This window comes from Felis catus, chromosome B4, assembly GCF_018350175.1.
Source record: "Felis catus isolate Fca126 chromosome B4, F.catus_Fca126_mat1.0, whole genome shotgun sequence".
NCBI classification, from domain to species: Eukaryota; Metazoa; Chordata; class Mammalia; order Carnivora; family Felidae; genus Felis; species Felis catus.
The window spans coordinates 12,680,001-12,699,347 of NC_058374.1; the positions used below are offsets into that span (position 1 = coordinate 12,680,001).

At 44.0% G+C, this 19,347-nt stretch overlaps 2 protein-coding genes across 3 annotated transcripts in view; one reads left to right on the forward strand and one right to left on the reverse strand.

Annotated features, from left to right (window-relative positions):
- The window catches only part of MCM10 (minichromosome maintenance 10 replication initiation factor), a 109,833-nt gene extending 92,222 nt beyond the window's left edge, over positions 1 to 17,611 (forward strand). The window contains exon 21 of the mRNA XM_045060882.1: positions 16,403 to 17,611. The gene's annotated coding sequence lies outside the window, so the exon portion shown is untranslated. The remainder of the gene's footprint in view (positions 1 to 16,402) is intronic.
- PHYH (phytanoyl-CoA 2-hydroxylase) lies at positions 418 to 17,164 on the reverse strand. Of its 2 annotated transcripts, XM_006933252.5 has the most exons (9): positions 17,031 to 17,164; positions 15,547 to 15,605; positions 13,645 to 13,755; positions 13,132 to 13,300; positions 10,157 to 10,238; positions 7,879 to 8,060; positions 5,777 to 5,926; positions 3,525 to 3,659; positions 418 to 735 (listed from the first exon to the last, which is right to left on the reverse strand). In XM_006933252.5, exons 1-9 carry the CDS (start codon positions 17,103 to 17,105, stop codon positions 682 to 684), a joined length of 1,017 nt encoding a protein of 338 aa, XP_006933314.1. In that variant the 5' UTR covers positions 17,106 to 17,164; the 3' UTR covers positions 418 to 681. The 2 variants fall into 2 exon arrangements, with proteins under 2 accessions (XP_006933314.1, XP_019689504.1); XM_019833945.3 differs by lacking the exon at positions 418 to 735 and having other exon boundaries at positions 3,602 to 3,851.
- Positions 17,612 to 19,347: the final 1,736 nt, after the last annotated feature.

Consider the following 19,347-nt stretch of genomic DNA (forward strand, 5'->3'; position numbering starts at 1 on the left):
GCAAGGAGCCTGGTGTGGGTTTCAAACTCACGAACCATGAGATCATGACCTGGGCCAACATTGAGAGTCCAATGCTCAACTGACTTGAGCCCCCCAGGTGTCCCCAGCCTAGTTTTGTTTTGTTTTGTTTTTGTTTCTTTTTAAGGAGGTTTGTTGGGTTGGAGAAGTCATGGAAGGAATCCCGTGTCCAAGCACAAACATCCATCCTTATTCTTACTCCAAGATGCTCTTCATTAAATGTGCCTGTGTTAGACATTGTTGTCAATTCGCTAAGTCTCTCATGACATGAAATTGGTGGGTGGTGGGTTTTCCAGAAGTGGGGTGTGCAAAAGCCAGCATACCCTGAGTTTCAAAGCATTCCTTTCTGTCTGGTCAAAGAGCTAACTGAATGAAAGAAACTGATTTAACACATTTAAATTAGACATCAATCACCTTTATTAGTTGCAGCCCTCAGTTAATTTTCCTTAAAACAGTAGTACGTCACCATTACTGTTCATTCCTCCGTCAAAGCAACACCACTGCGTGCAGAATTAACCATATGCCTCTAAGTACCTGATGCGTGCTTTGCAATTTCATTAACAAGTGATGGAAAAGACTACAATAGCTCATTAATAAAACATTTTCCTTAGGCACCTTGATTCGTTTTGCTTTTCTCTCAAAGAGCTCCAGCAAACGGCTACTTCAAAGGTTGGTCCTCTCTCCTTTCACCAGCTGTACGTTTAATCTGAATATATCCTGGGAATAAAGCCACATACAATGAGTTGATGAACCCTGATAATCTGTTCAGCACAAGACAAAGTAGATTTCTAGCGTTTACAAATGGCCACATAGAAAAAAACCTCAACAGCAATCCTATCAGTTAATAAATAAACCATATTCTAAGACTCCAAATAATTTACTTGCCAACATCTTACATAGTGTTGAAGAAACTGAGACAGCAGAGTCCCCAAACGGCTAGCTTGTGTTACTTCGTGCTCCTGTTGGCTATAGGGATCATGAGCTGGGTAAGCACGGTGTTTGGTCACAGTGCCCAATGCGCCCCACTGTGCTGCCCCGTTTACAGTGATCTGCTCCCAAGTGAAAATAATGTCATGAGTTACAGGTTTTGTTTTTTTTTTTCTTTGTTCTTAATAAAACAATTCCGTCTTTCTTATTGCTTATTTTTGAGCAAACAGCAAGGTATGATGGGAAGAATGATTTTGGAATTTCAGCTGAGTCCAAAATCCAGCTCTGTTTCAGGTCAGTTAGGCCAAACTCTTGGACTTTTAACTTTCTCATTAACAGCATGGAGCCAGGGGCACCTGGGTGGTTCAGTTGGTTGAGCAACCGACTTGGATTCAGGTGATGATCTTGTGGTTCATGAGTTCGAGCCCTGGAACCTGTTTCAGATCTGTGTCTCCCAATCTCTCTGCTCCTCCCCTGCTTGCGTTCTGTCTCTCTCTCCCAAAGATAAACATTTATTAAAATTTCTTTAAAAACAGCATGGAATCAGGGGCGCCTGGATGGCTCAGTTGGTTGAGCATCTGACTTCGGCTTAGGCCATGATTTAGCACTTTGTGGGTTCAAGCCCCACATCAGATTCATTGCTGTCAGCCCAGAGCCTGCTAGGGATGCTCTGTCCCCCTCCCTCTGCCCCTCCCTGCTTGCTTTCTCTCTCTTTTCCTCTCAAAAATAAATGAACCTTAAAACAAACAAACAAAAAGAGCATGGAGCCATAATGACTGCTCCACTGGTTTTGGGTGAAGAAAATAAGAAAAGGGATATGAAACTGGTGTTATTCCTCATAAAGAACTATATGGCAGAAGTTAATATCGTTATTGTAAGTAAAGCTGATAAACTATATCTATCTGAGAGAATAACTAAAATAAATACAGGAGGCAATTCATTGATTACAACCCTGACAAACCTCAAACATAACAGGCTTTTGTTTCTACTTTAAAATTCAGAGTGTTGCAGGGGTGCCTGGGTGGCTCAGTCAGTTAAGCCTCCGACTCTTGCTTTCAGCTCAGGTCATGATCTCACAGTTCATGAGTTCAGGCCCTGCGTTGTGCTCTGCGCTGACAGTGAGGAGCCTGCTTGGGATTCTCTCTCTCTCTCTCTCTCTCTCTCTCTCTCTCTCTCTCTCTCTCTCTGCGTTGTGCTCTGCGCTGACAGTGAGGAGCCTGCTTGGGATTCTCTCTCTCTCTCTCTCTCTCTCTCTCTCTCTCTCTTTCTCAAAAATAAATAAATAAATAAATGGGGCTCGGTCAGTTAAGCCTCCGGCTCTTGATTTCGGCTCCGGCCATGATCTCACGGTGAGTTCCAGCCCCACATGGGCTCTGCACTGACAGTGTGGAGCCTGCTTCAGAGTCTCCCTCTCTCTCTGCCCCTCCCTCACTCGTAGTCTCTGTCTCTGTCTCTCTCTCTCTCAAAATAAATAAATAAATAATCTTTTTTAAAAAGTCACTAAAAATTATTTAAAATTTTTAAAAAATAAACATTTTTTTTCTGTTACTTGCTAACTTTTAAAAAATAAAATAAAACTCAAAATGTTGCATGGAAGCCCCGCCTCAAAATATGATGCCCTTTTGTAAAGCATTTTAAGGACTGGACAAAGGGGAGAAGGACAAGACTTCCTACAACGTCCAAATGTGAAGTTAGTGCCTTTTCAAGGGCCGAGGGAGAAGTAAGATTCTTACAAGGAGAAGGAGTTTCAGATTCTGGACTCCCAGAGACACAGTTGGTAGCTTAGCGTTGGTGTCTTTGCATGACTGGAAGGCCCGGGGTTATCATTGCACTCAGTCTGTTTGGGGGCCGTGTCACCCCCATAGGAAATGTGTGCATTTACGATTACTGCACATTTAAAAGTAGGATCAGCCTCTTGGTTCAGAGGCTAAAATGTACTTTGTCTAGAAGGCAAACATGTTTACTTAAATTTATCTGGTGATCATCATCAGCACTGAATGTCTACTAGTTAAAAATGAATAATTTGCAAGTGATGTGTACTCATCCAGAAAGCACATGAAATACGGTCTCATGCCCCCTCTCGATGAGCATCAGCGATTTTTGATGTCTGTTCACCCAAGCTGCCTCCTCATGACACTCCAGATGCCAACTGACCCAAACAAAAACCTGCTTGGGAATTGCTTTCTGGGAGTCTTACTGGATTTACATTAAGTGTAGATACTCCCTCCAGACCGTTCACTTTTCCCTATGTGCATTCAGCAGGTAGTCTTGGTCCGTCATTTCCTCTCCTCCAGATCTGTTTCATGTTGCCTTTCCTACCTGTCAGTCCTGGAACAGGACGGCCTGCACACCAAAGACATAAAGAAGCACTTGGTGCTCAGGTCGCGCCCCCCCCCCCCCCCCAACTGGGGAAGCAAGAACAAACTGAAATTTCACTGTCACTGTTAGCAGATCTCAGCAAAGCCCTCTAAACAAAGCACTTTCTATTTCCAAAGGAAATCAGGTATGAGAATTATTAAGCATCTGAAGGAGAGGCGGGGAAAAAAAGGGTCTTTACCTGTCATCTCAAACAAACGTACCTTTAGGCTGGCACCTTCTGGAAATCCGTATAGTTTATGCAGTGTCTCTAGGATATCCTTCTCAAAGCTTTCTTGACTGGTGCCTTTCACATCAACATAGTGGCAATCGGCACTGGCGAAATGGCAGGAAATTGCCTATGCCAAGCAAAATGATTAATATTGGGGAAAAAAAACATTCCACGAACACCAGCAACCAAACAAGGAGACTTCTGAAGGAAAGTCATTTATTTCACTCGGCGGCTGATTTCTAGATTGAAAGCTATTCCATGATGTCCTGTATTAGACTCCTCAGGATTCAGTATCTTCTTCCCCAGGTACAGTTAAAGGCTGAGAAATTACAAGAGGTTTTTATGTTTTATCTTTGTTTTTTATTTTTTAAAACTTTTTAAAAGTTTGTTTATTTTGAGAGGGAGAGAGAGAAAATGAGCTGGGGAGAGGCAGAGAGAGGAGGGACAAAGGATATGAAGGGGGCTCTGTGCTGACAGCAGAGAGCCCGATGCAGGGCTCAAACTCACAAACCGTGAGACTGCCCTGAGCTGAACTTGGCTTAACCAACTAAACCACCCAAGTGCCCCTACAAGAGGTTTTTAGCTACCTGTGACACTTGTTCTCAAAATGGGCAGGGAACACAATGATGTGGAAAGGGGACTTTAATGTATTAGCATGTGATTTTTCTAAAGAATGGATGTCCTCAAGTCCTAAAAAAGGAATGTGTTCCAGGGTTACTTGGTCACAGAAGTTACTCAGCTGAGTCTGTCATGGCTGTAGATCATGAAAGAAAAACCACAAAAATACCTTGTAAAGGAAAATAATACACAACCCCCCCCCCCCTTGCAAATCAAAAGGACATGTGAAATCCAAGAGCATTCACATATGATACCCATCTTGTTTCCTTCTGAAGGTAAAATGAAGGTTACTTGGTTCTCCCCATTCTTGAAAAAGTTATAAAGATATAAACTTGGAACTCAAGGGGCACCTGGGTGGCTCATTCAGTTAAGTGTGCAACTCTTGATCTCGGCTCAGGTCATGATCTCAGGGTTCATGGGATCAAGCCCCATGTCAGGCTGTGTGCTCACAGCAAGAAGCCTGCTTCAGAATCTGTGTCTCCCTCTCTCTCTGCCCCTCCCCCGCTACCACTCTGTCTCTCTCTCTCTCTCTCTCTCTCTCTCTCTCAAAAATAAACATTTAAAATTTTTTAAGAAAACAAAAATAATAAAATACAATAAAGATTTTATTTTTTTAAGTAATCTCTATTCTCTACACCCAACATGAGGCTCAAACTCACAACCCTGAGAACAAGAGTTACATGCTCCACCGAGGGAGTCAGCCAGGTGCCCCTGATCTAGTGCTTATTTAAAATTTTGGCATCGTCTTCATCATGGACATTTTTGCATTAGTTTTGATTTTTTAAATGCTGCATTAAATATCATTTAACTGGATTGTGGAGGGGTTTCTTTAGCCCCTTCCGCTCATCCTTAAATTTTGCCCCAGAGGAGACTCTCTTCTTGCCTTACCCTCATCCCGGCCCTGGTAGAAACAGGAATGAATAGAAGATGACCCATGACTTCAGGGAGACAATAGGGGTTGGTGTGACAAACCAGAAGACGACCTCAGCCCCAAAGAAGCCCCAACATTTAGTATTGAGACCCGTGTTATGGGAGAAATGTGAATCCACAGTACTGTCAGATCTGCTGAATTTTCAAGAAGCAAGAAATCTGGGAACATGAGAAATGTTGTCAGATTTTAATGTAAGCAGTGAAATCATTAGGTTTAAAACATTCTGGGGCTAAGGGGTGAAAAATATGGCTGCCTGTTAAATCTGATTTCTGGGAAGCCAATTCAGAACCTTTGTTTAGGATCAATAATATTTTTCCCAATAACAATGCTATTATGAACTTTCCTCTTGCGTGGTTACTATGAACTATTTATATTCCAAGTTTTATTATTTCAGTATGTCAGCCATTGTTTTTGCCTCCAAAAGCACAGGTTATGGGCTTCTAAGTAAGCTCTTCTTCTGAAGCGATTCTATGAATGTTCATAATTCAGTATCAGTAGGATTGGGACCTGAAGTCACTTGGCTTCTTACTGATATGAGCAAAAAAGCATGAAGTAGCAAACAGATTTCCTGGTAAATAAACCAGACTAAAGGCCAGTTTAGTTAAAGGCCACAAGCCTCATAAATTTTAACACATCTTGACATTTTTGTTTCTAACCAATTCATCTTTGGAAAGTACAGGGATGTTATCGCATACCTTCCGGTAGCCTTGACTTTTGTTCCAACCAGATCCATGGATGAGCAAAGGATGAAAGAAAACAGTGTCTCCCTTCTCCATCTCAAGGTGAACTCGGGGGCTATTTTCATCATAGCCCTGAATCCCATAGTACATTATGTTAACTCCCCCCTAGAATGCAGAAGAGAAAGAACCCAAGTCTGTATTTGTGGAACCCAATAATTAAAAACTCTATCAATGACTCATCAGGAAAAGCAAAGGTTTCCTAACTTCTTCCAAGAAAAAGAGGTAAATAGGTTATTAAAAGAAATTATAAATATACAAATCTTCTCAGATGTCTGGTTTTCAAAGTCACATTTTGATATTAATATCATGGATTTGGGGGACCAAATAAAGAATCTGAAATTTCCACTTACCTTCATTACTAAATTGTACATGAAGATCTACATCAACTTTGCATTTTGTAGAGTTAACACAGGAGATCACCTTTCCAGCCTGAATCTGTAATCATTCTTTCCCAACATGACAGTTTCCTAACCTGGAACTTTGCATAAATCATTCTTCTAAAACTCAGGAGTAACTCTGAGAAACTAACTGTTCTCCCAAACCAGCGGGGAGAAAATGTTCAATTTGTCTCAGCTCACAAAGCACTCAGGACACATCCAGAGAAAAGAAAGAATAATGTATATTAACACATTGTGGGGGGTTTTTTTTATAACGATTTCCAAAGCTGGTTATTGCCTTGAGTACTGGTTATGGGGAGAGGACAGCATCCTATCCCCCTTCCTAAGATTATTCCACATTCTTTGGAGGAAGGACAGCTTTCCTGCTGGACTGTGTTGGGACCTCTTTCCTGGCCAGGGTAGATATGTGAGCTAAGCTAAGTAGCTAAGCACTGTAGTCATTTTGAATCTGAGCAGAGAATTGAAGGGACCAGAGATAGTCAAAGTTCAACTGCCCACACCAGGTGCCCCGCCCTCACTGTTCCCAAAGAGCAATGACTCCCACTTTCCCTCCTGCTCACCAGAGCCAGCCAGCCAGCCTTTCCACGGACTCAGCATGTGCCTGCAACCCTCCAAAACACCCCCTCTGGCTTAAGTCAGCCACAACCCACTTCTATTGTCTGCATCAAACTTTCCCTAAACCTCAACTCAATTGATAAATCTCACAATTTCAGATTTTGTATCAGGATCCAGACTCAAATGTTTTCACTTGACACTAACACTCAGTGCAAGAATTCTAATTGAGACAGAAGCCTTAAAGCCACATTCTTGACTTCCTACAGAACTACATTCACTCTTCCTGCCTTGACAACACATGCTCTTCTCATTCTGACCATCATTATGGATGTTCGAGACCTTATTGCCTGATACCTAAAACACTAATAGTCTCTTCGGTTTCTCTGCCTTTGGACTCCTCACCTCCAGTGTATCTTGCTCTAGACCTCAAAATTATGATTTTTTTTAAAAGCAGGTTTCATGTCCAGCACGGATCCCAACACGGGGCTTTAACTCATGACCCCCAGATCAAGCTGAGATCAAGAGTCAGATGTTTAACTGACTAAGCCACCCGGGTGCCCCAGGATTATGATTCTTGAATTTGATTTCGCCACTTGACTTGATTTCACTATTCATGGGCTCAAAAACTTTAATAGTCCTCTATCATCAATAGCTGAGTCAATGAACCATGGAATGGCCATGCAATGGAATACTAGTCAGCCTTTCCCAGAGCCTTCATTGGTCTCTCCAACGGGAAAGAGATGATCCCTCCCTTCTTTATCCTAAGAGCCATCAATCAGCGTGTAAGACTTACTTGGTGCTAGACACATGCACCTGGTGTTGCAAGTGTTTAAGTGTCCCCTCTCAATTAGGCTTTATAATCTCAGATCCTATACAGCGCCTACCAAAGTTCTCCATGGTGATCAACTTTCCAACCCTTGTTGAAAGAAAAATTACTATTCCGTCTGACACCCTTGAATTTTCCCTGATCCTAATTCCAAATCTTAAAACAAAGTTTTGCTAAGAAAGGACATGCCATCTTATTGTTAAAGCTCTTTATGTATACCGACGTGAAATCAAAACAATAAATTTTCCAATTAAGATACATCCTCTAAGCAGACATACCTCCCACTGGGGATAACCGTGTGGCTTCAGGCAGCCTTTGTGTGTGCCTGGGAGCACAGACAGGCAGCCATTGTTCCGGTTGACTTGCTCCATGGCTGTCCAAGCAGCAACAATCCTATTACTAGGTCTGAAGGGGAAATAGTGTAGATCTTGGTGGAAAGGATGGCGGGTTGTCTTTTTGCCTGAAACAGAACCTACTGTTAAAAGATACTTGAATCTCAGAATTATTCTTCTTTGCCTGAACAATGACCTATCCCTGCAAAAACCAAACAAGTGAAACGACACTATAGAAAATCAGCCTGGAGAGATAAGCCCCAAAGTGAACTATCAAATCAACAGGGTGACTCCACATCCTGTACTTTTTTTCTGGGTTTCTGGTAGCTGAGTGCTTACTTACACCATTTTTCCTTTTTTTTTTTAAGTCTGAAATGCTGTTTATTTTTTTAATGTTTACTTTTGCATGAGCATGAGCAGGGGAGGGACAGAGAGAAAGGAAAATACAGAATCTGAAGCAGGTTCCAGGCTCTGAGCTGTCCGCACAGAGACCGACACGGGGCTCGAACCCAGGAACAGTGAGATCATGACCTGAGCCGAAGGTGGATGCCCAACCGACCGAGCCACCCAAGCGCCCCATTACTTACACTACTTTCTAGCAATTCCTACATATGTCACAATTCTACTGTGCTTTGTTCCTTTGTAACTCTGGTTTGGGCATAGAGCCTACCCCCAAAAAATTTTTGATTAATTGAACACAGTGGCCAAATCTGAAGTCCCCTATTAGCCTTCGAAGTGGCTAATGTAAAAAATATCAATGAACTAAATTAATAAGAGGCCTCCAAGAAGTTCCTCAGTGAACTGGAAGCAGTCAGTATACAGTCTCTGGGTAGAACCAGAGCTCAAAGAACCACATTTACATTTTTCCCTGCTTTGCAATTTGAACCTGGTGTTCCCCCGCCCCCAACCCCCATCTCTCTAAAGCAAGACATTCAGGGTGGGAGAGATTTGGTGATGTTAAGCTATGGGCCTGTCACATAAACCTCTCCTGGCCTCTTTTTCTTTAGAAAAAGTAGAAAAGGATAAAGAATCTTGAAGGGCCCATTTATTACTGCTGGTATAGCAGAATTTCTCAGCATGGCCCAAGAGCCATCTGCGTTAGACTCTGGGGATGGCGTAAAAAGATGCAGATTCCTGGGTTCTAGTTTCCAAATCAGTTTCTCTGGGAGTGAGATCTTAGGAGCCACATTTTAGGGACACCTGGGTGGCTCAGGCATTTGAACATCTGACTCTTGATGTTGGCTCAGATCATGATCCCAGGGTCATGGGATCCCAGGGTCAAGCAGGCACAGAGTCTGCTTGAGATTGCCTCTCTCTCTCTCCCCCCTCTGCCCCTCTTCCCAGCTTGCTCTCTTTCTAAAATAAACTAAAAAAAAAAAAAAAAAAATTAGTGTTTATTTTTGATGGGGTGGGAGAGAGAGGGAGCCAGAAGATCTAAAGTAGGGGATGCACTGACAGCAGAGAGGCCCTTGTGGGGCTCAAACTCACAAACTGGGAGATCATGATCTGAGCCGAAGTCAGACACTTAACCAACTGAGCCAGCCAGGCGCCCCTAAAATTAAAACTTTTTTTTAAAAAGCTACATTTTATGGGGCGCCTGAGTGCCTCAGTCGGTTGAACACCCAACTTCAGCTCAGGTCATGATCTCGCAGTCAGTGAGTTCGAGCCCCGCGTCAGGCTCTGTGCTGATGGCTCAGAGCCTGGAGCCTGCTTCTGATTCTGTGTCTCCCCTGTCTCTCTGCCCCTCCCCTCTTATGCTCTGCCTCACTCTGTCTCTCAAAAATAAGCAAATGTTAAAAAAAATTTTTTTTAATAAAATAAAAAGCTACATTTTAGCAAGAAATTTTAAGAACTGTAGTATATGATTTATGAGAATAGTTTTAGTTTTGTTAGTAATAATTATGTCTTCACATCAGGAAAGCAGAATTTACACTCTCATAGGTGAGAATGGGTAACAAAGCTCAGAGATCATGATTATAATAATAGGAGCCTATGGTATATGAGCCATCATGTTTATTAAACCACACTTTTGAGAAGCCAGCCAGTAACCCTACAGTTAACCTCTGAAATCACTATTCTACATCAATATTATTACAATATAAACTACTTTAAGACTTAAATAAAAGTACTTATTCATTCATTTATCAAAGTTTAGCAGTTATATGCACAGCTATAGTTAGAATGCTTGAAACTTTTTTCTTTTTTCTCAACAAGAGCCCTTTACCAGAATCTGGAGGTTTGTTTATCATCATGGTGTGCACGACCATAATATTGGGTCCAGTGAAGCACTCCACATACTTCAGAATCTAAGAGAAAAGGGGGAACGAAGTTTCACAAGAAATCGAATACACAGGCAAGCAGCACAAAGTATAATGATCTAGAGAAGAACCAAGATGCCAAATAGTTCAAAAAAAACATTTGGGATTTCACAACACTGCAAACAAAACATGAGAAGGTCAGCAACTGGAAATCTGCAATTAATTTAAAAAGGCTTTTTCGAGCCAGTTGGGGAAAAGCCTGAATTAAACAGGCTTTTTCAAGCCAGTTGGAAACTTAACCACTTTTTCTGCAAGAAAAGATAGGAGCTTCTCTGAGGTGTCAACTGGGAAGGACAGGAGTCCCCTCCTTTCAGCTGAAGCTGTCCACAGTTGTCTGGTGAGAAGGGAGCTTCCTCTTCCCCTCACCGAGACTATTCATAAGCAGGGACCATGAGGGGCACCTTGCCGGCTCAGGCGGTCGCACACGCGACTCTTGATCTCAGGGTCATGAGTTCAAGCCCCACACTAGGCAGAGAGTCTACTTAAAAAAAAAAAAAAAAAAAACCAGAAGGGACCATGAGAGGTCCCAACACATGTGCAGCCGCGTGCACAGTCCAGAGGAAGGAAGGGGAGGACAGGAACTGGGGGACATGTCACATTCAGAGCACCTCCTAACCCACAGCTCCTTACTGAGGGCTAGCAACCAGACAGAGTGACAGGAGATGGGGGCACAGAGGGGAACAAGATGAGCAGGTCCCTGCCCTCATCTATATCCTGGTGGGCGAAGTTAAACAAACAGTGACACGGGCACATGTGCCTGGGACGCATCTGAGGAGAACACGTGACACAGCTGGCAGAATTAGGCCCGGGGTCTGGAGGCTGGGTCGCTGCCTCCTGCATGTGACCCACCTGGGGAGGGGCAAACAGCACGAAGGGCCCTGCGTGCCTCCTACCCGCCAGGGACTTTACGCCTCCCATTTGGACCGCACAACAAGGCCTGGAAAGCAACGCCCCATGAATGAATCATCCTTTAAAGTGAACAGCCCACACGCGTGAGCCTGAGGCTAAGAAACCGGCCAAGGTGTCAGTGCCAGTTAAATGAAAGCGACGGTGCTCAATCTCCAACTCGGCCAGACTCCAAAAAATGAAGCATACTCCAGCACTTTCTTACCATTTCATCTCCCATATAAGGAATATTGGCAGTTTGAGCACAAAACACTCAAATCCTAGGAGTCGGGCCTCATACCTGTTTTTTTATAAAGCATGTCACTTTTTGGTATTCCCTTAATTTTTTTAAATTTATTTTTGAAGGAGAGAGAGAGAGAGAGAGACAGAGAGAGAGACAGAGAGAGAGACAGAGCGTGAACAGGGGAGGGGCAGAGAGAGAGGGAGACACAGAATCCCAAGCAGGCTCCAGGCTCTGAGCTGTCAGCACAGAGCCCGACGCGGGGCTCGAACTCATGAGCTGTGAGATCGTGACCTGAGCCGAAGTTGGACGCCCAACCGACTGAGCCACCCAGTTGCCCCTTTGGACCTGTATTTTCTTTTTTCTTTTTTAAGTCATCTCTACTCCCAATGTGGGGCTGGGACCCATGACCCCAAGATCAAGAGTCACATGCTGTACTGACTGAGCCAGCCAGGTGCCCCAGACCAGTGTTTTCTAAACCTCAGTGACTCAAGAGCCATGTCACCATTTCAGTCGTACTTTACAGAGCTGTCCAATATAGTTAGCCAATAATTCTCCTAAATTAATTCATGTCTTATCCTGATTAATAATATTATTTTTTTAATGTTTATTTATTTTTGAGAGAGAGAGAGAGAGAGAGAGAGAGAGCGCACAAGTGAAGGAGGGGAGAGAGAGGAGAGAGAATCCCAAGCAAGCCCAACGGGGGCTCGAACTCACGAACCTTGAGATCATGACCTGAGCTGAAGTCTGATGTTCAACCGACTGAGCCACCCAGGTGCCCCGAGTAACAATTTTTCTTAAAAGACAAGTTTAAATCTAAACATAAACCTCTACAGACCAGACTCACAAAACAAAAAGAACAAAATAAATGGATGTACAGTGAAAAGCCTCCATGGTGTCACTCCAGTTGATATGCCCATATCAAGGGTGAGAGGGTCTCTCTCTAACACAGAGGTCCTGCCCTTCTCAACCAAGGATAATCACCAGACTCCAAAGCAGGGTTTCTCTATTCGGGGCAGTACTGACACTTGGGGCTGGGTATATCATTATTGTGGGGGAGAGGGCTATTTTATAGGCTCTCTGGCCTCTACCCGTGGGTGGGACACACTACCCACCTTGGCTGCAGGTACAAATGTCTGCCTCGGGTGGAGAACCACTCCTCTGCAGCCACCAGAGAAGGGGGCCAGATAAAGTACAAGCGGCAATTCCAGGGTCGCCTGGGTGGCTCAGTTGGTTAAATGTCCGACTTCGGCTCGGGTCATGACCTCAGGGCTCGTGGGTTTGAACCTCGCATCAGGCTCTGTGCTGACAGCTTGGAATCTAAATTTTTTTTTTTAATTAGTGTTTATTTTTTTGAGACAGACAGAGCATGAACAGGGGAGGGTCAGAGAGAGGGAGACACAGAATCCGAAGCAGACTCCAGGCTCTGAGCTGTCAGCACAGAGCCCAACGCGGGGCTTGAACTCACAGACCGTGAGATTGTGACCTGAGCCGAAGTCGGAGGCTTAACCGACTGAGCCACCCAGGCGCCCTGACAGCTCAGAGTCTAGAGCCTACTTCGGATTCTGTCTCCTCCTTGCTCTAAGTATTTATTTATTTAGTATTTAGTATTTTTTTTATGTATATATACATACATACATACATAAATAATTCAAAATACATTCTATAAAAAAATTAAACAGCAGCAATTGCAGAGGCAAGCATGCAGGTGGGCTATTAACTGAAAGAGAAAGACAATGCAGGAGGGTCTCGAACCTCAGGGAGAGTGCAGTATCTGAAGAGCTCCTCATCCTGGTGAAAATTCTGGACCTTTGTAATCAGCTCTTCACTTGGAATGAACTTTGATTTTTCAATGCTTATGTCTCTCATGATCGTCATGCCTAGGGGTTTCACTTCCTCTTTGCAGATCCTTTGAAACCGGTTCCTAGAAAATTAAATTGGCAGATGGCGTCATCACTGCAGGCTTCAAGCACCTGCCTGACCCATTCTGTGGAAAGCTTCTGAAAGACCGAGCGGGTGGTTTCTGTGCGCCAGGTTGACCGTTGGCCCAGGCTGAGTAGTTCTGAGGCCAGGGAGGAGAAAATGGCCACCCCAGAAGCCTTTGCCTCCTCACTAAGCCAGCCAGTCTGGCTCCAGAGCTCACGCTCCTAACCACTTCCTAGCGAACCAATCGCCAAAAAATATCTGAACACGGACACGCTAATCTCACTCAGGTTCCCGTTGCATACATATAACATATTTCTGTAAAATAACAAAGAGTTACTGTACCTAAAGCGTGTAATATCATCATCAGATACCAAATTCTTAATGACAAGAAACCCATTTTCTTCATAAAATTTTCTCTGTTCTAGGCTTAGAATGTCGTTATCCAGAGTATACCTAAAGGGGAAAAAAAAAAAACCTCAAATCTCAACCCAACAAGATGTGTGAAGAACCTGAAAAATGTTCATACTCTTCCACCCGGCATTTCTCTTTTTTATTTACTCTAAGAAAATAATCTAAACATTTTTTTAAACAAGTCTTTGGGTTTTTTATTAAGCATATTTATCTTCTTAGTAATCTCTGTACCTAATGTGGGGCTCAAACTCATGACCCTGAGATCAAGAGTCATATGCTCTTCAGCTGAGCCAGCCAGGCGCCTCTAATCTGAACATTTTTTAAAAAGCTTTAAATCCAGGGGTGCCTTGGTGGCTCAGTCGGTTGAACGTCCGACTTCGGCCCAGGTCATGATCTCGCGGTTGACGAGTTCGAGCCCCATGTCGGGCTCTGTGCTGACTGCTCAGAGCCTGGAGCCTGTTTCGGATTCTGTGTCTCCCTCTCCCTCTGCCTCTCCCCTGCTCATGCTCTGCCTTCTCTCTGTCTCAAAAATAAACATTAAAAAAAAATTTTTTTTAAGGTTTAAATCCAAAGCATTAACTACTGTCACCAAAAAATAGAAGAATAATTAATTATATGCACTCAATGAGATATGATTCATTAAATCATTAAAAATGAAGAGGGGGGTGCCTGAGTGGCTCAGTCAGTTGAGTGTCTGACTTCGGTTTAGGTCATGATCTCACGGTTCTTCAGGTCGAGCCCCACGTCGGGCTCTGTGCTGACAGCTCAGCACCTGGAGCCTGCTTCAGATTCTGTCTCTGTCTCTCTCTCTCTGTCTCAAATACAAATAAACATTAATTTTTTTTTTAATGAAGGGCATATAATAGAAATGCTTATTATAATAAAATATGGTTAGATTTCTATAAAACCAAATCTTTTATTACTTGTAAAAAAAACGCAAAGAAATACAAAAAAGTGGTTGCCTTTATGTAACAAAATTGTGGATGATTTTTTAAAATTCCTTTTGTTTCTCTGATTTTAAAATTTGTTCTGGGGCGCCTGGGTGGCTTGGTCGGTTAAGCGTCCGACTTCGGCTCAGGTCATGATCTCACGGTCCGTGGGTTCGAGCCCCGCGTCGGGCTCTGTGCTGACAGCTCAGAGCCTGGAGCCTGTTTCAGATTCTGCGTCTCCCTCTCTCTCTGCCCCTCCTCTGTTCATGCTCTGTCTCTCTCTGTCTCAAAAATAAATAAACGTTAAAAAAAATTAATTAATTAAAAAAATAAAATTTGTTCTGTAATGAATATATATGGTTTTTCAGGTAGAAAACGAATTCAATAGATTTTATATTTTAGATTGTCTAGATCATACATTCTCAGAGGAAATCAAAGTGACAAAAAATCCAAATAAATGCATGGCATACGCACAAACTCAAATCACCCAGTCCATTTTTCTAGATCGGAACTGTGGCTCCATGAGAATATTCCATGGAGATCAATGACTTCCCCCTACAAAGGTAATTTTAAGTTAAACAAGAAATACTAGCTAATAAAGCAGTATGACCAGACTACAGGTTAACTTAAATGAGGTACACTATGCCTGAATTTGAAAACAAAACAGATTACACACTTCTGACATTTTTTTTTCTCTTTTCCGAATTTGAAAATACATATAAAAATTAAAGTCCAGGTCTTCACAATTTTCCACAGTTCTAATTAGAACAGGTCCCGGGAACAGAGGATTTGTATAATGAATTTTCACCAGGCAACATGATATATTGTATTTTATATCTCAGTTACAACTAGAAAAAGCTTTATATACATTTTATGTTTAAAAATGAAAATTAGCTCTACTTACTGGAATTGCGGAGGACGGAAACTGGTAGAAGAAACAGCCCATGTTGTGGGGTGAGCTGTCTAGGATGTGAATTAACGCAAATAAAATGAATTTTTTTAACGTTTATTTATTTTTGAGAGAGAGAGTGCGAATGAGCAGGGGAGGAGCAGAGAGAGAGGGAGACACAGACTCCCAGGCAGGCTCCAGACTCAGCCATCAGCACAGAGCCCTACGTGGGGCTCAAACTCAGGAACAGTGAGATCATGACCTGAGTCCAAGTCGGAGACTTAACCGACTGAGCCCTCCCCCAGGCGCCCCTCAAGGGTTTTAATTTCTCCTAGCCTCAAGCTTTGTTTTCTCACCTGTGAAATGAGATAATCACCTTTATTAGTGTATGGACAGGATTTTAAGGTTATGGTGGTTCTGCTACCTCACTGGGTGGAACTCAGCCGGGAGAGCAGTAGTAAAAATAAATGAAACAACCAGTACAATCGTTTGTGTGAAAGGTTTCAGGATCCTGCACACAGCCAGTCCAATCACGTCCCTTAAAGAAAAATCCCAGGCAGTGTCTTTCCACGCTTCCAAAAGTTACCCCCTGAATGAGAACACTGAATCGGAGTAGGAAAAACAATTCTCTAAAGCTCCTGGAGGGGGCCCCTGGGAGGCTCAGTGGGTTGAACTCCCAACTTCCACTCAGGTCGTGATCTTGCACTTCGTGGGTTCCAGCCCCGTGTCGGGTTCTGTGCTGACAGCTCAGAGCCTGGAGCCTGCCTCGGATTTTGTCTCCCTCTCTCTGCCCCTCCTCCATTCGCGCTCTGTCTCTGCCTCTCAAACATGCATAAACATTAAAAAAAAATTTTTTTTTCTTTTAATAAAGCAATTGGATTTACGTGTCATAGAGTGACATCTTACTGGAGCCGACCCCGGCGGCCGCACACATTGCCCCCGAGATGAACTTCTGAAGGTCAAATCTGGAGAGGCAGCGTGGACTCCTGCGGGGCCCGGGGACACTCCCTGCGCGCCGGTAGGAGGGAAAGCCGAAGGGCGCCTGCAGCTCCGGCCTCCACCTGCGGAGGCCGCGTGTCCCGCCAGAGGGCCCTGCTGCCTGCCTGCCTGCCCGGCCGGCCCGTCTCGGCTGCTCCGGAAAGCTCTGCGCTTCCGTTTACCGTGCGACCGTGCTTCGCATTTCTCGGGCTCTGGGCGGCCGGGTCATGAGCGGCCAAGTGCAGAAAATGCCAAAGTAGTTGAAAGCAGGCCCTTCAGTAACGACTTCCATCCTCCCCTCCCGCAAAGCAGGGAAACAAGAGGCCCCGGGAGGGCCCAGAATGCCGGAGCGGCGCCACATCAGCCACAGAGGTCGGCACTGTCACGCTCCCGCCGAGCGAGCAGGTCCCCGCCGGGGGCTCCCAGCTCCCCTATCATCTCGCCCTTCCCCGCCCCTCCCCGGCGCCCGGAAGAGCTGTGACCACTCTTGCAGCCCGAGCCCCAAGCAGCCCAAAGGATACGTAGGCCTCGGCGGAGGTTCGGCCGAGGTGTCCCAGCACGGTGCGCAAGCGTAAGGCTGCGCGAGTCTGTTCCATGGCTCCGGCGAGCGGACTAGTGAGCCGGGCCTCGGTCCCGTCCCAGGGAGGCGGGCCCGTCGACCACCGGATATGACTCCGGAGAAGCGCCTCCTCCCCTGCACCGCCTCCGCCGAGAAGCCCCTAACCGCCCGGCTCCACGCACTGGGCTACGTAGGGTGCGGACTCGCTGCCCGCACACCCTGCCTCTAAGCGATTACAAAGAGCATCCCTGCCTCACACAACCGGAAAGCTAGTTTTGAAGAACTCAGAGGGTTAAGGTCGCCCAATGAGAAATCAGCCAGAATATGACCCACATTCCCAACTGCATAGTTTTTATCTCATTCCACGTGACCATGCCTTTCACTATGCTGCTGGAGTAATTCAAATGTTCAGCCCTAGAAGTAACGTGCTGTTCAAAAGAGGTGTTTAATTTGTTGGGAATCCCATCTGAAATACTAGAAACATATTGGCTGTTCGTTAAAAACAAACAAAAGTAAATGAAATAAATGTCTCCATGAAATGTTTGATCCGCATAGTCTAGTATTATTTTAAATTTCCTGAAAAACTAGAAATTCTTCTCCTTTCTTCCCTTCTTCCTCCCTTCCTTCCTTCTGTTCTTTCACTTTTCTTTCCTTTTCTTTCTTTTTTTTTAAATATATGAAATTTATTGTCAAATTGGTTTCCATACAACACCCAGTGCTCATCCCAAAAGGTGCCCTCCTCAATACCCATCACCCACCCTCCCCTCCCTCCCACCCCCCATCAACCCTCAGTTTGTTCTCAGTTTTTAACAGTCTCTTATGCTTTGGCTCTCTCCCACTCTAACCTCTTTTTTTTTTTTTTTCCTTCCCCTCCCCCATGGGTTCCTGTTAAGTTTCTCAGGATCCACATAAGAGTGAAACCATATGGTATCTGTCTTTCTCTGTATGGCTTATTTCACTTAGCATCACACTCTCCAGTTCCATCCACGTTGCTACAAACGGCCATATTTCATTTTTTCTCATTGCCACGTAGTATTCCATTGTGTATATAAACCACAATTTCTCTTTCTTTCTTCTTTCTTTCTTCTTTCTTTCTTTCTTTCTTTCTTTCTTATTATTCAATTACTTTGGGGATAAGTCCCCATGATACTGCCACCATCGTCAAGGTCATAAACATCCATTACCTCTCAAAGTTCCCTCCCACACTCTTTACCTCAGTATGTTGGGTGTTTGTCGTAAGAACACAACATGAGATCTAAGCAAATCTGAAGTACGTAACTCAGCACTGTTAGCTATAGACACTGTGCTGTATTGTAGGTCTCCAGAACTATTTAGGTAGCATCACCGAAACTTTGTACCTTAAACCATCACCTCTCCGTACCCCTTCCGTAACTGCTGGTAACCACCATTCTCTCTGCTTCTATGAGTCTGACTCTTAAACTCCTCCTAGAAGTGGTATCATGTAGTATTAGCCCTTCTGCGACTGGCTTAGTTCACTTAGCATAATTCCCTTAAGCTGCACCCATGTTGTTACAATGGCAGGATGCCCTACTTATTGAGGCTGGATCATGTTCCATTGTACGTATAGACCACATTTTCTTTACCCATTCATTTGTTGACAGACACATAGGTTGTTTCCCTATCTTGGCTATCGGGAAGAGCCCTGCATTGAACATTAAAGTGCAGATGTCTCTTCCAGATCTCATTTCAGTTCCTTTGGATCTATACCCAGAGGATTGCTGGAGTGTATGCTACTTCTATTTTCAATTGTTTTTGAGGAACTTCCATGCTGTTTTCCATAATGGCCATAAAAACTAGAAATTCTGTAAGATCTTTTCCATCCACAGTCTGCAGATGGTTGACATAGCATCTCATTGTTTCTTTCTTCTCCCTCATTTTTCTCATTGTTTCTTTGTCTTAAATAGTTACTTCCAGAACGTCTCACCTTATAAACATGTCATTTTATTTATTTATTTATTTATTTATTTATTTATTTAGAGTGAGAGAGAGAGAGAGAGACTGAGCGAGAAGGAGGGAGAGAGAGAGAGAAACCCAAGCAGGCCCTGCACCATCAGCATGGAGCCCAACACCAGGCTCAAACTCACGAACTGCGAGATCATGACCTGAGTCAAAACCAAGAGCCAGACGTTCAACTGACTGAGCCACCCAGGTACGCCATACATGTTATCATTTCTTAAGTGATGTCTTTATATAATGTGGTGAATCTGCCATACTCTGGGAGAAAAGCAGGTCAGGACTCAGAATTATTAGCTGTGGCC